Here is a 23,153-nt window from a genome sequence, read left to right as displayed (position 1 = left end):
AATCGGAGAATAAATCCTCCTCTCAACCATATTTTTCTTGTCATTTAGATATTTTGTATCAACAATGCAGACCTCAATATTGGAAGTCAAACAATACACATATTATTCTATGGGGAAAAGGCTTAGTAAAAAACATGCAACAACATTTATATTTGTAAAATGTAGTTGCTTTATAGTAACCACACTTAAGTACACTTTAATACTTTATAGTACACTGTAAGTTAAAAATTCAGACCATAGACTATGTCACTTTGTGTGAGAGGTAGTATAATGATGCACCATCAAGACCATGAAAAACTGCAGAAACTGGTAACTAATGCATAAGTACCCAACAGTATGATATATTTTTATTGCTTCAAGATTTATTTTATGAAAAATATAATTTTTATGAAAAATACTATTTTCATGAAAAATATTTCTCTTTTAAAATGGAAAAGAAGATTCTGTGATCATCATTTCCAGTCACACAGGCATTTAAATTTTTATTAAATCCGCTTAAAATAAATTGTTGGTCGTTGAATCAAAATGTTAATCATGGGTCGTAATTTCTGAATTGAATCGTTCATTTTAAGGCAACAGCATTACCTGTAGAAATCTGAATTACATAGAAATTGCAATCAGCCTACTACGAATTTAAATAATTAACCTTGAGAGGTGACTGAGTTTACATTTGCCCACCTCATCATGTCTAAGGAACTGGCTTTATCTCGTTTGTTCACTAAAATTCTCCTGCATAACCTCTCATACTTAGTTGAAATGTTTAAGGGCTGTGCAACATGGATGCTGCTACCGTGTTTCACCTCCCGCAGTGCTAATTTCCTAGAGTTCAGTTCTATGTGTCATTTCTCGTGTTTTGTTTTCTGTTAATGTTCGCTACTATTCCGATCTTTGTTTGAGGCATTTTTTTCTTAAAATGAATAATGAATGAATGAATAATTGTATGTATACATTTGTCATTTACACTGTTACTGTATGATTTTTGTTAATGATTCCATTACATATACCTGTGAGCCATTATCTCTTGTGTTTTTAAATCAAAATCACTAGTCGAGTCTGAAAAAGACACAGCATTGTGTTTCTTTCTACTATAGCACTTAAAGCATCGTATATATGTTGAAGAAAATGCAACTAGTCATTAAACATCCAGTTCACAAAACTTCAATTCAACAAGCAATGTTCTATTTGAGGCAAACCAATCTTCTGTGATTTCTCGCCCTTAATAAATTTTTTTAGAAGATTTGACCAAGAACATTTCACAAAAGGCTTTTACTGTATAGTTTTATCTCCATTTTCTGATGGAAATCACTCATGAGGGGGATGTAGAGGAGGGAAGGGGAGGAGCTATAGTTAAGATACATTGTTGATTCCTCACCGTGAAGTTCACAAGGTTCACCTCAATGATCAGTTTATTTACATAAAAAAATGTTAAATGAAACTACAGTGTAGCATAGGAAAAACCAGTATATTTCACTTGAAAACCACATTGATGTCTTTACTCTCTAACAAAACAATATTAGGCTATACACAAAAGTTACATTGAGAAATCACAAAACACTCATAATCAGACTTCACTGGTTCATAGGTTGGCCCATAGGAGGTGCTGGTCTCATGATGCCTCTAGACTGCAGCTGTTTGTTCTTGATACGTTCTAGCTCGTTTACTCGGCTGCGTAAATGTTCCAAACGATGCCAGGCCATCTGAAGCACCTTCTGAGAAGCATAACCCGACCCTTCATGTGGTTGGCCTGAAAGTTCAAGAGATATCAGAATTTTGTTGTTTGTGTCTGTATTTTGTGGTAGGTAGCTTAGTTTGAAAAAAGGTCAGTTCACCCTGGAAATAAAGACAGCATACATAAAATATGTACCATGAATCACGTTTTTCTGTTACATCCCATTTCAAATCGTCCTACTTAACCGATTTTTACCAATGAGGTGTCATTTTAAGCTTAGGATCCGGGGGAGTGACTAAAAAGATAATATCTTTCAGGACTTCACCCCCTAGTGTTAGATTTATTTCTATAGTTTGCTTTCAACAATCCAGTGATGCCGATCAAATAACTTTATAAAGGTTTAAATGTTATACCGCAGGACACATCGGACGCCATTTGCGTGCCGTAGCGACACGAAAATATACTTAACATTACTTTTAAATCAGCTGGTATGAATTTCCACTGTGGAAACAAATTTATCAGCTTATATACTTTAATTTGACAAATATTACAGAAATAGCCACTAACCAGAGCAAAGCTTGATAGTACGGAAATGTTAATGTAAAACTTTTATTAATCAATAAACAAAATAACAAGAGTGTAAGTCTTAACCCTTACCGCGCACAACAGATATGTTGGGTGGCCTTAACCATAACCATATTAATAGTTGTATTAATAGTCAAAGCCGCAACGCTACATATAGCCTACATAAAAGATTTTTTCCCAAAATTAAAACTAACTTTTTTTGATAATTATAATAATATAACAATCATAATTTCCCGCGGAGTCTGCGAGTTAATAAAACACTTGAGAGTTAGTCCGTCCACAGCGCTGGTGTCTCATAGCAGAGACCGGCAAGTGTAGCATGCTGCCATTTTGAACAATCAGAGTGGGCGGGGAAATGTCATTATTGTGATTTACCATCATGAGAGATGTTCCCCAATAGCTCCTGCACTCTATCGGCAAAACTGGGAACAACCAAGACCAGCCAATGCACTCTGTATTAAAAGGTGAGCATAGTCTTCCATAGCGTTTTGAGCAAAGGGAATTTCAGCAAGTATATTCTTCTATAGCAAGAAACAAGTTTTGAAACCAAATAAAATATGCAATTCGCGCACGGGTTCACTCAAGTTTATTATTTGGACCACAAATATTAAAATTGAAGAGGTAAGGACCATAAACATAAAAAATGATGTCACTGCTGAAAGTAAACATTATTTAACATTACTCTAATGTGTGTCCAAACCATGTAATATTATTAGTATTGGATTCGGGCCAGTTTTATGTCATTTGTTTATGTTTATGATCCATAAAATCTCTGTTCTAATATTTGTGTTTTGGTATTTGCAACTGTGAATCAATATTTTAAGTACAAACACTATATTTTCAACAAACATTTAATAAACAACTATTTTGACACAAAAGATTTCATGAACAGCATTGAAAGTTTGTTAAAACTGGTTGTGTGTAAGAAAACCTCCTCAAATTTCTAAAACCAAATCCTACTGGATTAACATTAATTTACCTGTTGATACTTGAGTGAGATAGTTAATCTGCTCTGTAAGTTTTGATTCCACATGGTGTAGGGTTTTGAGGAACTGATTGGAGTGGCTTTCTGCTTGTTTTAGGCTTGATTTGTCTTTACTAAGTTCCATAAGAGCATGTCCTGAAAAAAATTACATTAGTTTATTTGATTTCTAGTATTGCATTGTTTACAATTAAACACAAACACGTGTCTGATTGTAGGCTGCCAGTTATCGATTGGTATTTTCTTAAAGTATTTTGCACACTAAAATAAAATACCCCCCGCCGCAGCAAATCTGCCGACTAAGCAAATTTCCATTTGTCGGAATTGATTTTCAAACTCATTAAATCATCGATAATAATGAATGTTCCCCTTAACAGGAAAGTACCCATGTGAATAACTTACATAGGTCTTACAACTGTATGTAATCAACAATGTAATCCAGCTACTTGGAGGTCACGGATTGTGGATATTTATAGGCATGCACTGTGGATGGGATACTCCCTGGTGTGGATTAACGTCCGCACTAGTGAGTACTACTACTATCCGCAGTACTATCCTGATAATTAGACCAATTCGTATATACCAAGGAAAAAATGTGGTTCGGATTCCACTATAAACTGTAGGTCCCTTAGTTGCCATTAGCTGTTCGGGCTATTAATTAACAGCTGTGTCTAAGGAATGTCGGCCTTAGTCACTAACAAAGACTACAAGATTGCGCCACTCATCCTACACTCATCTCCATTCATACTTGGCTTAAAATACTTACATAGTATGGTCGCCATTTCATAAGAAAGTATAAAAGTATAAAGTACAACAGTCTTTCACCAATAAATAAAAACCAGTCCTCAGCAAAGGTTTGAATACAAAATGATAGCTCAGTAACTTTACTGGGTTTTTAACTAACTTAACTGAGCTACGCTTAGAACAACATGTTTGGAAATAATTAAATAGGCCTAACAATTACGGTACACCATGGCTCATGTCACTATGCAGGGAGGTCAGTATACGTGACAGTCCTGGAGACCCCATCAGCGTTATCACGCCCCTCCTCCCTTGTTAGTCCTGTTACCCAATACTAACTTACAAACTCCACGTCATCTACAGTGCCATATATGGTATCCTAATAGCTTGTTCTCCATATCTTAATTGAAGGAATTCTCTATAACTAACCTAACCCAGCTACATGATAAAACTGCAGTTTTTTTTTTTTTTTTTTTTTTTGTCCTGAGGACGCTAGGCACGAGCCTGGGATTGTTTTTCACATTACTTCAGGCTAGACCTAGGGGTTGCGGCATTATCACTTAGATAAAATCCATTGGTGACTTGGCGGGGATCGAACTCGGGACCTCAGGGACTGAAGTCCCGCGCTCTAACCACTACGCCAGCTTGCTCCCCAAAATAATAAAACTGCAGTAAAGCTAATAAAGTATATAATGTAGGCCTATGTATTAGGCTACCGGTAAGGCTATTTCATTGTAGAAAGCTTAAGCTGAATTCTGGGTCCTAAATAAGTACCAATTGAACTCAATGATACCATAGATAAAACATACTCCCTTAGTAGATTTCTCATCCTAATGGAACAGCTGAAGACAATTTTATTGTTAGTTCTGTACGGTTTAAGTAGAGGTTGTGTTTTGTTTACAATTTGTTTCCTGTTGATACAGTCATTTAAAACCTCGTTTAACCAAATAATACGATCTAATCATAAACAATAAATTGTCACCTAGTTATTTAACCAAACAGTAAAGCACAAATCAAGAAATTAACCCTAAAATAATAGAAACAAAATTTCACCTACACTAGCGCCCAGTGTGGCGGCGTACATGAACTAGACATGAAAAACGAGCTTCAAAATTTACAATGGGATGAGAAGTCTACTTGTGTTGGTTAGTCTATGATGATACCAACAGTCCAATCGTTATTAATTTGCAGATTCAGACATAGGCTATTTCTAAGTTTTGTCAGAATTTTAACACGTCACTGCGGGCGTATCCGATCAGATACGGGCCAAGCGCTGTCCAGGTGCTGCTGTAACCGATCGGATACGCTCGGCAATGCCTTTCGTATATCGTCTGTTTTTGCTCTAGCGTCGGTCGAAGGCGGACCTATACCACGTTAGCGTGTAGTGGGTGACTTGCTTTTTATTGTGTAGTAGGTAGGTGTAGTACTTGTAGGTTTGTAGTAAAATTTTCCCATAAAATCCCCGTCCGGCAAACTTAAAAATCAACTTGTTGTCCCGTCATTCTCCCTCCAATTGGCAATACAATGGGACCGGCTACGTTCCAAGCAGTGCTGCTATCTGTGAGTGTTTAGCGAACTACGTTGACTCTTGTTATAAAGCAGGACATCACCGCACGTTATTTGCTATTCGTCCTACCGAAATATATGAGAGCCAATCACCCGGCAATCAGGTTTGTTCGACTCTGCGGGCTGCACCGCACTGAGGCTACGCCTGCCATTTGATGGCCCGCAGCGAACGTGTTAAAGAGCTGTTTTAAGTGCAAATTTAGGCCTAGTCGCCATTCCTTATTCCTAGGGTTCATCCGAATTGGAATTGGTGTAAGTAAGTTATACATTATAACACTGAAAAATCCTACTAACCTGCACTTTGTAAACACAAAATTATGTCCTTTTCTATGGCATCAAGTGTTTGTATTCTCTCCATGGGAGCAGTCATTGTTATTATGCCAATGTCTATTTCAATTTGTCGACACAATTATAATAATGTATAAGAATACAGTTGGCTCCTATTTTCAACATAACACAAATCACACGGCTATGGATGGGGTGTAACTTTGAATGTTGACTACTTAACTTTAACTAAAAACTTAGGCTTGTTTGTACAGCTACAATGCTACAAATTCTCTACAATACAAAATACAATACAATACAAATAATACAATTGACAGACTGACTGAACTGACAGCGACAGCGGTGACAGCATTTCAAGTGAAGAAGAAGAAGTGAAGTTACTGACACACTGACACTACACACACTACCGACAAGACAACAGGAACAGGAGACAAGAACGGGACGGGACCGACCACGGCCACCGCGGTCACCTTTAATCCTATGCCGTGGCGTTCTAAGGTTCCTTTTATACTCTGCGGAAGCCGCTGCGTTCGATTGCGGGCACCAAATGTTTGTGTGGTGGCCATGGCATCGGTGGGTTTATCAGGGCTACCAACTTAAGAGTTTTTATTCACCTTACCACTAGTGTTGATTGAGCCCCTTCGACATCCCTGAGCTTGTAGTCCTCTGATTAACAATCCCACTAACTTGGTCTAGATTTTATTTCGTCGATGAACTGTTCAATGTTGACTTAAGTCGTAGTGGGTTCTGTCATTTTGCATCAACTAAAAGTGCAAACTGATGCTCAGAAAAGGAAAACAAAACCACCTACCACACCGGCAACAGAAAGTGAAATTAGGGAGGCAAGGCAGTGCCATGTTGCCCTGAGTTTCTTTTGATAAATTGGCAGCACTTGACAGCGCCGCTGCGGCACGCCGCAGAGTATAAAGGCTCCCATATAGCCTTACACAATGCCACGGCCGCCTTTAACTCCAGGCCGCGGCCTTCGAAGTGGCAATGTCGCAAGTGGTGTTGTAACAGCTGTTTTTTTGGAAGCAGCTAATGGTATTTGTGTATTTACGATGAAAGATTGGTTACTGGACTATGACAATATTGACTCCGTTTAAAATGTACAGATATAGATTTTTAACTCATATTGTTTCGGTTTTCAATTCTGTATGTTTTATTTTCAATATTTTAATAAATTTATGTTCATAAATTTAAATTTAAATCAATAAAGTGTGAATAAATGGGCTGATGTCACCTGTCTGCGATTTAATCTTATGGGACGTCTCTCACTAAACAACACCACTTGCGACGTTGCCAATTCTACCAGGTCGCGGCCTGTAGTAAAGGTGGCCGTGACAATGCACCTAGAGGCCGCACGTTTCCATGGCTCCTAGGTGCGCCGTCGTGTGTCTAGCCAGCCGCAGCGTCGTCCGGCGGCCACCGCAGAGGATAAAAGCACCCATTTAACTCAATGCACTTACAGGGCTGGAGAACGCAGCGGCGTGCGGCGTGCGGCGTGCCGAAGTGTATAAAAGAGGCCTTAGTGACAACACTGTCTGTAGTGCTGTTACAGCTGTTTTGTTTGGAAGGCAGCTAATGTGTATTTGTGTATTTTTTAAGTATACAAAATCTTGGTTACTGGGCTATGAAAGTATTGTCTCCATCTTAAATGCAAAGAAATAAATGTTCGATTTATATTGTTTTCGTTTAGAATCAGCGATCACATAAGACCAATACTAGTATATAGAGCCTCCTATCTAGCGTTTTCAATTCTGTATGTTTTATTTTCAATATTTGAATATAGTTACGTTCATAAATTTAAATAAAAAGTGCGAAATAATGAGCTGATGTCACCTGTCTGTCATGTTATCTTATGGGACGTCTGACACTAAACCCTACTTGTGACGTTGCCAATTCTACCAGGCCGCGGCCTGGAGTTAAAGGTGGCTGGCCTGCGGGAGACTTGTTCCTTTTTTTAGCCAAAGAGTATAAAGTCGGTTAAATGCGACTATTTCAGTATCGGCAAGATGCGATGTCTGTTGTTTGTGACGTCGGTAAAATGGGAATATTTCAGAGTTATTGATTTTGATCCACATTTCCCTTATAAAAATCTAAAATGTTTTTAAACTGTTCTTTGGCATCAACACTACTAATAAATTAAAGCACAGTACTCATTGTACTTAGATTGAGGGTAATTAAATCCCGCCTTCAGGAAGAAAATTGCAAATACAAGGCAAAAGGCAACAATGTTTAGTGAACAACGAGAACGGGTGAACTGGAAACAACTATTAATTTTTTTTTAGAAACTGAATTATTCTCATCTGACCGAAACTGAAATATGTACAGTGATTAAATAATACCATACTGTAGATAAAACGGACAATGTTTTATTTATGATACTATCTTTCACGTATATGACACCATTCTTATAACTACTTTGATAGGTCTAGGATGGCAACCCTGCTGTAGACTGCAGAGCAGACACTGACAATCACACGTCACAACAAACGTTTTCAAAAAATAACAATGAAATTGAAACATAACCTTACATCAAAAACGGACATCTAAACGCAGGATTGACTTGTAAAAACGTGATAAAAAGTCGATTGTTTGTTACAGATTGATTAGTCCTGCGATCTAGTTAGGTAAAATAATGTAAGTAAACTTAGGCCTAGATTCATTTCTAGCATAAATTATTCCTAGGCTTTACCCAATGATTTAAGTTTTCCATTTGGCCATCTAGTTATCCACCACAAGACCACATAAACATACTGGATTCTGGGACATTATGTTTGACTTTTATATTACTTTACTATAATGGACACAGGTATTAAGTTATGTTTCGACATACTTATAGGAAACTGAGCTTTTGCATTTTTTTATTCAATGTTTAGCCTAAAGGTTTAAAGTTGAATTAGGCATAGGTTAAGATTTTGTTTACTGTCTAATTTAATACAAGACATGTGCACAATGCACATTTTATTTATTTACCATCAATGATCCACCATTTTTACATTGATTGTAAGTTAGTTTACTGATGTTTTTGTTAGGGCCTACATCAATGTTTTCGTCGAACATTCATGTTTTTGCCAAAATCTCAAGGTTTTCCATGGCTGAATTTGTATTATTTTTGGGTTAATTAGCTGTTGGAGTACAGAGAGAAGACGTAAAACTAAATACCCCGCCACAGCAAACGTGAGGACTAAGCAAGTTTCAACTTATCTGATTACATCTTTACTAAAATATTTCCATAAATACTGCAAGACATATTTATATTTCCAATTTAAATAACATAAGATTTAACGAGTGCTTAAATAGATTTGCTGCCACGGGGAAGGTAAAAAGCTTTTTTTGACCAGACTTTAATAGCATAGAATGAAACAAATAAATTTGCAAAATTTTATCAACATATCTCCATAAACAAGTAAACTACAACAGTTATCATTTTCTCCTTAAGAATAACATGGGAATTTTAAATTTACATATTTTTTTCTTTTCTCTGTAAATTTTAGGCATACAGCAGAGCTTCAATATAGGTACTAAATTATTTATTTTTTTAAGATTTACAAATTTGTGAAGAAAGAAATTGCAAAATTAAATGTTTTTAGCGTCATAAATGGGAAAAACTCATTTTGAACCGTTAAAACCCCCATAAACCCCCATTCCCATGGTCCGATCGATTATCCTGATGAGACCACGGTCACAGAAAACATACTACTATAACCCAGAAGGCCAACCTCATGGTATGTAAAAAGCATTAAGCAATTTGAGAGAGCTTTGCCTATCAATTCGTAGGCAGCGCCACCAGCGTGCCATGCACTCAGCATAGCAACACTGGTGGCGCTGCCTATGAATTGATAGGCAAAGCTCTCTCAAAGTACTTAACGCTTTTTACCATGCGGTTGGCATTCTGGGTTATAGTAGGTAGTATGTTTTCTGTGCCACGATTGAGGAAAGCAATATGGCTCGGCCAATATGGTAGCATGACCAAATGACGGATCCATACTCCAGGATGGGATGAACTAGATTTAGGAAAGTATTTATAATCAAAATTTTGGTTGATCTTATTCATCTTGGATATAAATCAGCTACCGGTAATCAAATAACTTTAGGCAACATTTTGAGTTAAAATTAAATGATGAAATGAATTTTTTCAAGAAACTCCTGAAATGTGAGTAAGTTAAATAATATTTTCCCGGTGTAGAGGAAGATAACAGCTTTAATATGACACCTCATTTATGAAAAATTATGAAGAAATAAGGAAGTTATGGCCTACCGACAAAAATAAAGCACTTTATAAATTATAATTAGTAGTATACAAGTCGACTGTTGCAAATCATTCGCAACTCCTCAAATTCCACTTAATACTTTAGTACACACAGCTAGTACCGTCTAGTTTATGCGGTTTACAGGATACTTTTGAACACTATGTTTGAACTGATGATATGGTCATCTGTCAGTAGCTTTGTTTTATACAGACAAGTTGACACCCAGAGATCGAACCCTTGAAAACGTCATTTACAACTGAAAATATTCCTTGAAAATTGTCAGTTTGATTTCCTATTGAAATAACATTAATTTTAATGAGTTCCTAGGTTTGTTGCTACAGGGAAGGTGTGATTTTTATTGAAATGTTGATAGCTTAGTATGAAATTAACAAAATTGCCAAATTTGGTTTAAATACGTCCATAAACAAGCAAACTACAACAGTTTATTTACAAAATGGCTCTAAAAATGGTCTTTTAAGAAATTGTAAATTTTATGATTTTAGAGGGGAAAACGTGAAAAACCAATTTTCACCCCATAAAACCGCCGTTCCCATAGTGCGATCATGTTGGGGGTTCGCAAACTCGTTCGAATAAATGTAAATTTACACGTTTGTGCCCTTGAAATTTAATAAAAATTAGATCATTTTTGCTCAAGTTATCACGCTAACGGACACACACATATATATGAACTTGAACGGAGGGTGTTTTTGTCCTCTGGGGACCATAGTTGGGAAAGTTAGTCAAAAATTCTAACTAGTTAGAAGTTATAAGTTAGTCCGGTAAAAAGTAACTGATAGAAGTTATAAGTTAGTTAGTTTAAAAAGTAACTGATAGAAGTTATTAGTTAGTTGAAAAACTAACCGATAGAAAATAAAGTTAGTTTTAGTAGAAATTAGTTGTTCGTTGGACAGTTGTTTTAAAGTATTTCTTAATGTCACATCTTGGTTACTAATATATACTATAATATGAGTAAAGATTGCGCAAGATATGATTTAAAAAATGGCTCCCACGATTTCCTCCAATTTTAATGCTATTGAAAATTGCTTGTATAATACATTTGCATTGTATGATCTCTTACTAACCAAAGGGATAATTACGACTGTTCAAAAACATTAAGTGTTTTACTGCAAAACAATATACACTGACATTGAACTAAAAATCTAAAGGAAAGGCCAAGGAGATTTGTATTTTTCGACAATGCACCGCACGAATTGATGCGTTATTACACCATCCCGTAATTATAGTTGCAACTTCCACGATCCCAGTGACTTAATGCAATAACGGTCGTCAGATAACAGATGTTATGTATCATGAGTTTTATATTGATTGAAGCTTATTTTGGACATTTTATAGATTGATCGTCCAAATTAAAAAGTTTTGTAGACTAAATTGAGGATAAGTGGATGTCTAACAAAAACGAATTGACTTTACTACTTAATTAATCGTAGTAAGACTGAAAATATTTGTAGGCTTATAAGCTCTATTTTTTACCTCGTGAACAAATCAAACACCTCGAGCAAGATCGGTCCCCTGGTACTTGTGTTTAAATCAAACATTGTCACATTTTACATTACTACAACATAAACAAATGACATAAAACTTGTCAGATAATGAACATCAACTAAAGACAATGTTTTGATCGACACTTGAGATGATATATCAATCACCAAACAAACATTTCCCCTTCCCACCCATAAGTGCTTGGGGTGTTGATAATGGCCGTCACTACCCTTTTACAGGCCCACTGCATTCCAAAGCAACTGGACTTTGACTTTCTCTTTCCCCACCCCCCGCGTTGTTTGTCTACAAGGGCACTAACCTCTCACGGCTGCACGCAACCCTCACTGATCACGTGAAATAAATAACCAGTATTTGAGATGCTTCCGCATAATTGGGAAAGTTAGTTGAAAATTCTAACTAGTTAGAAGTTATTAGTTAGTCCCGTAAAAAGTAACTGATAGAAGTTATTAGTTAGTTAATTTAAAAACAAACGAATAAAATAGAAGTTAGCCAAAAAAACTAATGAATAGTGCTATTCGATAGAATTTCTATTCGTTATTCCCAAGTATGCTGGGGACCTCAAAATGAAAAAGTAAATCGGTCTCGGGGCTAGGTCTTAACATGAGATCTACGGTAATAACTTATTCCCTATATGGGAAATTCGCTAAAAACACTAGAAATTATAATATATCATAAAAAAAATTTTAAAGAAATTATTTTAAGTTCCTTTTGAATTTCAGGTGGTCTGACTCTTCCTATAGATGCTGGTCTAGTGGTTAGAGCGCGGGACTTCAGTCCCTTATATCCTGGGTGGGGGGGTCCTTCCTAAACCACCAATGAATTTTATCTAAGTGATAATGCCGCAACCCCTAGGTCTAGCCTGAAGTATTGTGAAAAACAATTCCGAGCTCGTGCCTAGCGTCCTAAGACAAAACATATAATATAAGAAAAAAACAAATATTGTTTCAGTAAAAATGTTTACAAGATATTTGTTTGTGTAGATTTTAAGTATTTTTATGAGAAATGTTGTAGTTGTATTGTTGAGGACTGTTCGATTCCTACTTGGAAACTTGAAGTGTGAAAGAATCCCATTGAAATCACATCGGCCACGTGGTTATACATTTCTCTCCTTCATTGGAGAGTGTTTGGTCTTACATTACTTGTTTAGCTCTTCAATGACTGCTTATAACAGTTGTTTCAAACAAGTTTAATTTTAAACTTGTTACTAATATTGTTCTTTTGTTTTGTAGTCCAGCACAGTTCTGTGAAATAAGAAGAATATATATTTAGAATGTACGTTTCAACATGGGATGAATTCGAGAAAACAGCACAAAATATTTACCTTCAAGATCCTCTTAGGGTAAGTTCTTAAAATTTTTTACGTCAAGGATGAGAGTTAGGTGGCGTATTTAGACAAAGATAGAGCTATAATAGGCTTTTTCAGGTCTAGATATTATGGGTTATTCATTTAGTTTTAACTACCGGTACATCGATTCAGTTAATAAGGTAAACCTACTTATATGCTTGTACCATTTTCCAATTATATTTACAATGTAATAGTCAAATTAGTTAAAAAAATCCAACTTAACTCCTTGTTCCTTGTCACTTGACCGTGAATATCAAGATGAGTGCAATATGCCTCTTGAAAACACCATAACACATTTTGTTGCAATAACCTCTATAAAATGACTATATTATTAAAACAATTTCAATAACACCCCTTTTCCTGAATCACAATGTAACCCAGAACCTTCATAATAAGTAGTTTTCAGACGTCAACCTATCAAAAATCAGACAAAGCCACAACACAACTGACTCTTTGGACATCTGAACACTAAGCTTCCACTCGCCTTCCTGCCAACCAAGTGTTGATAATGATGTATCAGGGTAACTTATTTTCAATTTTAAAATAAAAATTAAATATTGTGGTGTAGGTTGCTGAAAACACGGTAAACAATATAAATTTGTGAAAAAATCTCAGAGGGCTTAGTGGTTATTCAGCCTCAAGAAGTAATAAATTATAATTTGAGATCTGACATTATCTACAAAGACTGACTTTAATGTTACAATGTTTACAGGCAAGGTACTCTCTCAAGTACAACCATTCCCGAAGTTCACTCTCTGTGAAAATGACAGATGATGTTACAGTGAGTATTTGCCATCAAAAATTAATTTGGTGTTCCCTTAAAAAGCTAAATTGTCATAAAACAATGTAAATTTCAACTGTAGATTTTGTAAGTTTAAAATATATCCATTTGTTCCATTCTCATGTTAAATGTGTAGCATTCACTTTTGGATACTGAAATTAACTCGTATGTCTCCTCAATACTATAGTAACCAATAAAATGAAGGAGAAAATAGAGTTGTAGACTGTGAGTAGCTTATTCAACTATGTTTTTTGGGATAAAATATTGGCTATAGCTGGTCCAATGGGGACAGGATAGGTCACCTCCATTATTCAAAAGTATAAAAAAAAACAAAAAAAAAACTATTATATTGTTATATGTTTCAGATTGATCTCAAACACATTTTCTTTGTGTTGCGTGTAGCAGCAAACCTAATCAGTTGTTGAGCCAATGCCAATGCTATTGTGCTCAAAATGAATCCAATTGTAGAATTTCTCTAATGAACCTGTTGAGCTAAAACTGAGAAAATAAACTATTAAGTGGTTAAAGGTTGCAGTGTTGTGACAAGGATGTTTTATATTTGAAAACAAAGATTTTGTAAATTCCCGTGATTTACATTTGTGTTAACATTATTTGTATGTTACAGTGTGTTCAATACAAGACAGAAGTTGCTCAAGATGTGAGAAAAATAGAAAAGTTTATCAACAACCTAATGAGGCATATGACGTCTAAAAATGCAACATGATCCTGATCAATTCCATAAGTTATGTCAATAATTTTAAGTAAATCGTTTTTAACTGCAAACTGTGTTGTTCTTTTAGCAGTAAATACACCTTTTTAACTGTTTAGGACTTCAGTGAAGACAGTGATTCACCAAAAGGATTGTATGTATCCATTATCTTATGCATATGTACCTTTCTGGTGTACCTACATAATTTTTTAGAATATTCTTTTATTGAAAACAGAAAAGATACAAGAGCTATGTCTCCCTGTGAAAGGATATCGAATCTAGATGGTTGAATTTTTCACTCCTACTAAGCATTCAGAACCTCACCGGTACCTATCATTAAACACTTTATTTTATATGGCTTTATTTCTTGATAATTTGTCTGTTAAAGTCAACCAACCCTGTTCTCCATTAAGAATACAATATAACTTTCAGGGCCTGTGAGGCAAGGTCCGAGGACTCAGATGTAGATACATAAACAGGTGGAGAGGGAGTTTACATGAAAAAAAAAACCACCTCATTTGACTCATCGTTTGTAAAATTCTATCCATGATTTACAATGGAGTTGTGTTTCGTATAAATCACTTTCACATATTAAATATTTAGATACATGTTGGACGTTGGGCAAAAGGTAACAAAAAAAGGAATACTTTTCTCAGTCTCAATATTTATTCACATTGATAAAGGTACTTTTCATAACACAAAGTAGTTTCTCTAACAATGAAGAATGACAATGAAATAATAAATACATGAATGATCAGTTATGAGAAAATCATTTTATTTCTGTTGGCTTGTATCAACAGAATTATTTTGCGTTGATATAATTTTAAGCCACATGAGTAATTATTATAAAAATAACCTATTTCTTGAGCACACGAACTAGAGGATTTGGATTGAATGCGTATACAGGAGATGAGATGGGTTCTACATCTCTGTATTTTAAGTTGGCGACAAAACCTTCAGGAGCTTTTTCCGGGGGTGGTTGTGCTACTTCTATCTCATGGGATTTCTGGATCTCTACGTAGTGGAACGGTGTGGACTGCTGCTGTACTTTAGCTGGCCTGTTGAACTGAGATGGATTCTGGCTGGACTTTTGGTTGAACTCGACTTGGGTGTATTTATTAGGCTGCTTGTTGAACTGTGCCGGTTTACGATTGAACTGAGACGGCTGTTGGTTGAACTGAGATTGTTGGTTGAACTGAGATGGCTGTTGGTTGAACTGAGCCGGTTTCTGCTCAAACTGTTCAGGACTGAACTGGAACTGAGCGTGATGAGCCTGAATCTGGGAAAGCTGAGCCTGCTGTTGCTGCAACTTCTCCTGTTGAATCTTCTGACTTTCAAAGTTGTTGAAAGAAAGCTCATTCCCTTGGAACTGTTGTGGAGAAGTTTGCTGCTGTTTCTACAGTTAACAAAACAGAGTATTATACACTTTAAATACCTGAATGGATAAAGTGCTTGCCTGAAAATCTAAAGTTTGCCAATCCCATCCTGAGAAAAGTGAGAAGGTAGGTAGTTTTTTTAAACTTCACCCAGCATCCTTGATTCGGCTTTTATAGGTCGGCCGCTTAGAAAGCGACCTCCTCCATCATTGGTGTAGCATTAGCGCACAGGTCGTTTTCTAAGCGGCCGAACTATAATAAATGTTCCTACAGAAACACCTGGTCTTAGTCAGTAACAAAGCTACATAAGTCACCTCCATTATCTTTTACATTTGGATTTATATACGCCTCACTAAAAGGACCCATCTCACAATAGGTAGTGTTACGTTACATATGGCACTGAGACATACCATCTGTATGGACCAGCTGGGGTCAATGTTTTTATACAAGTAGATAGACAGAATGAGCCTCTCGCTCTCAGAGAGTACCTTACTGCAGAAATCCAATTTTGTCTCTTGACCGTACAATAAAAGATGTTGTGTGAAATGAAAGACACCATACTTTACAATGAGTAGTCCTACCACTATGGCTTGGTTAAATAGTTTGTGTATACAACACAAATTAGTATTTTTCAGCATCATGGAGACATTTTAAAGGGAGGAAATTAATTTTTGACAGATGCAGTAGCACACACTTTGTGTGACTCATTCAAATATTCTTTTGGGGTAAAAAATTGGCTACAGCTGACTCATGTAGATGGAATGTCTACTGGTACATATTTAATATGTTCACATGTAGAATTGTATGGTCCATGTACAACTAATTATCTCTTCCCTCATATTTGACTGAAGACTTTACCTGTTTCTGAGATCGGAGTGGTTTCGTTGTGTATCTGACCATCTGAAGTTTGCCGTCAGGTTGCAGTACGTAGTAGACTCCTCGGTCTACGAGCTGTTCTGATGGCTCTTCAGATCCATCCTAGACAATCATCAGAGTATTTGCATTCACTTTATACTACTACAAGAAGACTATTTTTTGTTCCTCATCCATATCCTAGGAAGCCCGCTCTAGTCTGAAACCTAGTGTATTTGACACATAACTACAGGCTGCTTAGAGGCTCGTCGGCGGCAGTTAAACATGAGATTTCAGGGGAATACCCTGCTCTACCACCAGACCAACTTCCTACCTAGGAGGACTTCTTTTTTAATTTAAACAACATTAGGTTTAATAAGAACTGATGCAACTGAGAATTGCTGCTAAAGTGCACAAACCTTCATAAAAAAAGTAGGTTTTTATTGAAATATTAGCTTTAGTATGAAATAAACAAATTTGGTCAAAATATGCCCATCGACAGTTTACTTTATATCCATAAAAATAATATAAGAATTTTAATTTATAATTTTAAAAATTTTCACTGCAACCATTAGGTGCACAACGCTTTATTTTATTTTATTATTTGGGTTTTTAAGCTTTACAAAATAGTTCGGAAAGAAAATGCAATACCGGTACTTTATGTTTTGGGGGTCAAAAATAGGAAAATACATTTTTACCCCATTTCCCATAGTACGATCATGCTGGTTCGCAAACCTGTTGAAATTTAATGAAAGTTGGATAATTTTTACTCCAGTTATAGTGCTAATAGACACACAAGTTCATAATTTTATGTGAATTTGTAAGTTAGTGTTATTGGACTCTGAGGACATCAAAATGAAAAAGTAAATCGGCACCGGGTCTAACTCTTACAGTGCCACCTATAGTAATAGCTATAGCTACTTCCCTATAGGGAAATTTGATAAAATGTGTTAGTTAAGTTTGAACTATCAAGCTTGTTATCAAGCCAAACAGCTTTCATTGCACGATATATGTGGCAGTGGCCGGCAAGATGGCGAAATGATCATCAGTCAAATTAACAGCTGTTGGTTATGTCGACAATAATACCGCCACAGCCTTCTTGATTGATCCTGAACCTCAACTCACGACTTGCTCTATGTTGAGCAACTTCATACACTCACTTTTCACTGTGGCGTTTGTTATCCAGTAGGCACTGACGTTCTTTTACTTTTACTTTCATAAAGGCCCATTGATGTCGATGAAATCTTCGTTCTCATTACATTTTGAGGTTAAGGTTTTTCTTTTATGTCTACTTTTATACTTTGGCGATGGTAAGTTTATATTATCTGAGGAAATAAATGCGGACATTTACCACCACGATAAGTAAAAAGAATTACGATGTTTCTGATTCCGGTGAGAAAACACCTAAAAATTAAACGAGAACAACTCGTATTTTCAGCATTGGCTGGATTTGTGTTTATGTCGGTTACATTTGGGTCCACTGCGCTGACTTCGACTAAATGATTGCATACACTAGTATCTTCTGCCTTCTGGCACAGAAAATAGTATGTTTTCTATGCTTCTGGTGAGGTACCGGTAGTCATGAACTTTATCTACAGTATTCTCTTGGCTTCAAGACTTTACATCGCTGTTCAGTACCTCAGTACCAAGTCTCAGTTAATTTAGATGGAAAGTCTACTCTGTGTATAGTCAGTGCCATAACTAAACTTTAAGCACAGGCTCATTTCTAGCAATAAATGAATTAAGTGTGTAAATCAGATGCTAATATTTGGTCAAAATTTTTTTTTTTCAATTGTAAATAACAGTTAATCCAAAACGTTTTGAAAAATCAACGCGCTTTTTCCGCTTTAAAATACTAGGCTACTGATATTTATTTGTGTTCGAAGAAAAGGCTGTAGCTACAACACTGTATTTGTTGCGTTGAGTTATTGGTAACTACATGGCGTAACTCATGGTGGTTATAATTGCAATTTGCCAGTGGTCACGCACCCTGGTGAACGCTTGGCATCATGATGCCGTTTAGGCCTACGCTTGGCATCATGATGCCGACTTTCACGGTTTCATCAGAATCACTTGCTGCAACCGTTACACCACTGTTATCGACAAGTATTCAATCATATGGCGAAGTAAGTGATTAACACGTTTATTTATTTGAATTATTGATTTCAATTTAGTTAAAAAAAATTGGTAGGCAACGTTCTTCAATAGGTACAATAGGTTATAGGCTCACGAATAGGTCATACTATATTATAGGATACTGTCGGATTTGGGAAAAAGTAGGATTTCGTATTCAACAATATACTACTCGTACAAATCACGAAACTGGTGTACATTTATATACTCTAACCTTACATCATATGTCTGGTGTATTGTAAATTATTGAGTTGTGGAAGACAGATTTTGAAAAATTACTATTTAGTACAAATACAACACATTTGAATGTTTATTCTTTCATTTAAACTTTTCCAAGTTCATTAGCTTTGACATTGAAATCCTATTATTTCATTTTAGAAACAAAGAAGTTTATTAGGTAAAACGTCCCTTTGAATAATTAGTTAGAAAAATAATTATTATTTAATTAGAACAATAAGTTATTTCCCAATTGGAATCGAAGTATAGGTGCATACATTATGGCATTATGAAGGGTAAAGTGTGTTTTAAAAACAGAAATTGGTATTTATAAAAGTGTTAAGTAATGTTTCTAGTTTTTGGTAATTTTGTTATAGGCCTACAACGTTTTAGTGTAGTTTTGATTTTAATTTTATTGATATAAAATCAAAAACTTTATCGTTAAACACTAAAATATTTAGCACAAGAACGAGACATGTGGTTCTCAATCAAATACAAACACAATTGAAAGTATTGAGTATATAAAATAAATGTTTACGGCACAGATCAGCATTAAATCCATGTCAACTAAGCATTTGTATTTGCATTTTTCGTAACATCAGAGGTATTTGGCAACTTTATGGGTGACAAAGGTTGAAAATCAGTTGTTATTACGTACAATTTCTAACGTCCATAATTAAATGTGAATGCCTATTTGGTCTATAATTATTGCAGCTATAATTTGTCTTCGCAAATAACAGGGGCCAGAATCAATCCACAGTGTCTTGGTAAAGACCGAGCGTTAGGCAGATTTATTCATGAATTTCTTTATACTATAGTTCGGCCGCGTAGAAAGCGACCTCCTCCAGCATTGGTTTAGCATTAGCGCGCAGGTCGTTTTCTAAGCGGCCGAACTATAAAACCCTTTTTCATACTATGTGCTAATTAAAAAAATGGTTGCCGGTTCGCCGTTGAAAAACCACATTTTTTGGAGTTCAAGGGGACACAAATACCGTACTACCTATGTATGTTTATGTGAAGACAGCAAAAATAGACTAACCTCAGGTTGTTCCGTAGGCTGTTCAGTGGGTTCGTCAGTGGTCGGCTCCGTAGAGGGTGGTCCGTACTCTTGAGGTGGAGGCCCGTAGGAGGGTGGTGGCGACTGGGGTGGAGGCCCGTACACTGGCCTGGGGGTGGCGGAGTCTGTTTGACGAGCAGGCAGTACCAGGAGGCGGCCAGAGGGGTGCCAGCCTGAGGGAGGGTAGGGCCCGGAGGCTGGAGGGTAAGGAGCGGCGGCCGGGGGCTCTGCCACCACAGCCAGTACAAGCATTGCCAGAGGAACCAGTATAGTCTGGAACAAAAAAGTGATCCAGTTTTTTTTCACTACTTATGTAGAGTCTATGTAAGAGTCTTTGAACAGCTGTGGAAGAAATGATGACACAATTTTTAATTTGGGAAGGCCGATGAGGAATAAAGCTCTGGAAGAAACTATTACAAAGATCTTTTATGTCGCAGGGATAGATGTCCTGAAACAGCTCAAGTGAGCTCAACGTCAATTGAAATACAAAAGGAATATGAAATTTTGAATTGTTGTGAAACAGTTTCGTATACTTTATACACATACTTAGATATGTATATACTTTATGAGTATTCAAGTGTAATCTCTCCTTGCAACTTTCTGCTGTCTTTAAATCATTCTATTTAAAATAATCACCTTTGACTAAATATACACAACGTGAATAAGATCCCATACCCATGGTAAGGTTATAGAAAACATTAAGATGAAAGAGGTACCAACAGAGTGCTGTCAAATACTGTTATATTTTTTATTGATTTACAGTTTATGCCGAACTGAAAGCTATAGATTTTTTGGTTATAATTATTACTCTTGATAAAAAAAAGTTTCGAATAAACACAATCATAGTTCAAACTGTCGTATCAAATCCATAGTGAATTAAATGCACAACCAAATTTGGCATTCAAGTCTGATTTTGATGTACTGTAAAAAAATGTGTAGCCCAGTACCTACTTGTATAAAAAAACCTGACTTGTACGCTTGTACATAAGTAAAAATAAACACATTCCAGAACTGCAAATTGACACAAGTCACATTAGAAAGGAAACAAAACGAAACCGAACATTTAACGCAGCCTGCGTATCTCACGTAGTTTGCGGCACTTTGAAGGCGCAACTAGAGTGGCCAAAAGGCAACAAAGAGGCTACAGTATTTTATACTGATTAAATTAGATTGGGACGTTTTGTTAAAGATTCACTATGTAGAGTTTGTGTCTCTCGCCTATGTTGTATTGTTAGCTTAAATGGGATAACAATACTCCACCATGTAACAGTTTAAAAAGAAGTATCAAGAAAACATGTTTTAATTTACGGGTTGGAACGGTTGGATTACATTACTAAAATTAAAGGTACTGTTACAAAAAAAGTAACCACTTGATATACAATGTTGTCCAATATGCTTGCGATTATATAAAGAGAAAAACGGATGTCAAATTCTTGCCCAGCGATACACTTGTTATCTATTTGACTTAAGTACTTGCTTACAAAAAATGTACATGTTACAATTTGTCAATGGATGCCCTTCTCATCAATAATACTTGTTAACCAACTTTGTTAACCAAGTTGGAGTCTGAAAATATTACGGTTGTATAAAAAATACATTGACGCTTTTGTTTATATCTTAGCACGCACTCATTTATTTATAAATTGATATATGATGCTTATTACATCTTTGGAAAATCTTAAGTTGGTTCAATAACTTTAATAATTTGATAAAATCTGACTATACTAAACATACACCACTTATGTGCTAACAGTGTATAAATGTCATAACGTACCACATTACACGTTTTCATTTTATGAAAATTAAATACAACCGTTGACTTTGAATAGTACGAATAGACTTTTCATCCTATTGTTTTTTATGTGTTTTTCATGTTGGTGATGTGTATTCGAAAAGTTTTTATTTTGAGAAATTCTTTTGATCTTTGCTACTCTTTACTAGAGGACGAGCTGTTGTTTATGATTCGATCTTTTTATTTGGTCAAAATAGTTAAAAAATAAGTAAAACAACCAGATACAAATAATAAACAGAATGCCTTAGCTGAACTGAACACTGAACAGTGCGGCATATGTAATTTCGTGGGATTTTGAATGAAGCATTGCATGATTGGTGGCGATAGATAGGGAATGACTTGTTATAGAATTGTGTGCTACCGGGTGTTTTCTCTGAAAGTGTGGCCTTTCTGGTGTCTTCGACCGCCATCTTGGATCCACCATATTGGATATTAATACATTTTTTAAATATAATAATTGTGTTGTGACACTTCATTATAAAATAGATTTTCACGCTGATTTCAATACCGAAATACGTTTTTAAATATCTCTTTTTGTTTGGAAGATATATTTAAATAAAAACTCTCCCCATACATTTCTTATGAACGTTTCGTACTTTGAATATTTTTAAGATTATTTTTCTTATATCTCCAGTTCTTATTAACGATTGCAGTTAATTCTAGCCTTAAAATAGTCAGTGATGTAAGGGCTTTCATTTAAACTATTGATGATTAAAATCGGACGAGTTAGAGTCATAATTCTGAAAATAAGTTTTTTAAAATACCGTAACTTAAAAAATTGTCCTAGTCAATGCCATAAATAATTTACACTTCACTTAAATACACTACAGGAGAGAAAAACACATCCACCCTACTTATCTAATATGAAAAAAATCGATGTTAAAAAATGTCTACATACCATGATGTTGGAGCCCAATTGATTATGTGGGTCGGTCAGTGGACTAACGTTATATACTGGCTTGTAACATTGACAACGGTGGGTTACATCAATGGTGTCTAGCCTTGCTGATACGTGAACTCCATGGCTATGAGCTGACACAATCGTCATCATCATGGGTCTACCTCCTCCAAGAACAGGAAGTCATGGCGATTACCCCAAGGCGAGGGAACTGGTCGAGTTTGGTGATTTTGTTAGAAACGGAGTGGGATGGTTATCGGGCCATTCGGGATTCAGGAGACCTAAGGCCTGAGCGATGAAGAGGGTGTTGAGGATGTAGAGGACGTGGATGTGGAGGGTGGTAATAGGGTTCTCAGTGCCCGGGGCTCCAGAACTCTGGGGTTGTTGGT

At 36.0% G+C, this 23,153-nt stretch overlaps 3 protein-coding genes across 4 annotated transcripts; 1 reads left to right on the top strand and 2 right to left on the bottom strand.

The window, feature by feature from the left end:
• Nucleotides 1-1,443: 1,443 nt before the first annotated feature.
• LOC129001239 (mediator of RNA polymerase II transcription subunit 11-like) lies at nucleotides 1,444-6,118 on the bottom strand. The gene is made up of 3 exons (XM_054428469.1): nucleotides 5,838-6,118; nucleotides 3,234-3,374; nucleotides 1,444-1,744 (listed from the first exon to the last, which is right to left on the bottom strand). Exons 1-3 carry the CDS (start codon nucleotides 5,911-5,913, stop codon nucleotides 1,569-1,571), a joined length of 393 nt encoding a protein of 130 aa, XP_054284444.1. The 5' UTR covers nucleotides 5,914-6,118; the 3' UTR covers nucleotides 1,444-1,568.
• Nucleotides 6,119-8,346: 2,228 nt separating this feature from the next.
• On the top strand, nucleotides 8,347-14,507 carry LOC129001542 (signal recognition particle 9 kDa protein-like). Of its 2 annotated transcripts, none has more exons than XM_054428869.1 (4): nucleotides 8,347-8,471; nucleotides 12,835-12,944; nucleotides 13,663-13,731; nucleotides 14,357-14,507. In XM_054428869.1, the coding sequence occupies exons 2-4, from the start codon at nucleotides 12,876-12,878 to the stop codon at nucleotides 14,453-14,455; spliced, it is 237 nt and encodes a 78-aa protein (XP_054284844.1). In that variant the 5' UTR covers nucleotides 8,347-8,471; nucleotides 12,835-12,875; the 3' UTR covers nucleotides 14,456-14,507. The 2 variants fall into 2 exon arrangements, with proteins under 2 accessions (XP_054284844.1, XP_054284845.1); XM_054428870.1 differs by lacking the exon at nucleotides 8,347-8,471 and adding an exon at nucleotides 8,484-8,643.
• Nucleotides 14,508-15,086: 579 nt separating this feature from the next.
• Nucleotides 15,087-22,914, bottom strand: LOC128999470 (uncharacterized). The gene is made up of 4 exons (XM_054426011.1): nucleotides 22,765-22,914; nucleotides 20,057-20,347; nucleotides 16,675-16,794; nucleotides 15,087-15,836 (listed from the first exon to the last, which is right to left on the bottom strand). Exons 1-4 carry the CDS (start codon nucleotides 22,912-22,914, stop codon nucleotides 15,297-15,299), a joined length of 1,101 nt encoding a protein of 366 aa, XP_054281986.1. The 3' UTR covers nucleotides 15,087-15,296.
• Nucleotides 22,915-23,153: the final 239 nt, after the last annotated feature.

The sequence above is a fragment of the Macrosteles quadrilineatus genome, unplaced genomic scaffold (assembly GCF_028750875.1).
Source record: "Macrosteles quadrilineatus isolate MER2022 unplaced genomic scaffold, UCM_ALF_1.0 Scaffold_8__2_contigs__length_117827958, whole genome shotgun sequence".
In the NCBI taxonomy this organism is placed as follows: Eukaryota; Metazoa; Arthropoda; class Insecta; order Hemiptera; family Cicadellidae; genus Macrosteles; species Macrosteles quadrilineatus.
This window is presented reverse-complemented; position numbering and strand designations above follow the sequence as displayed.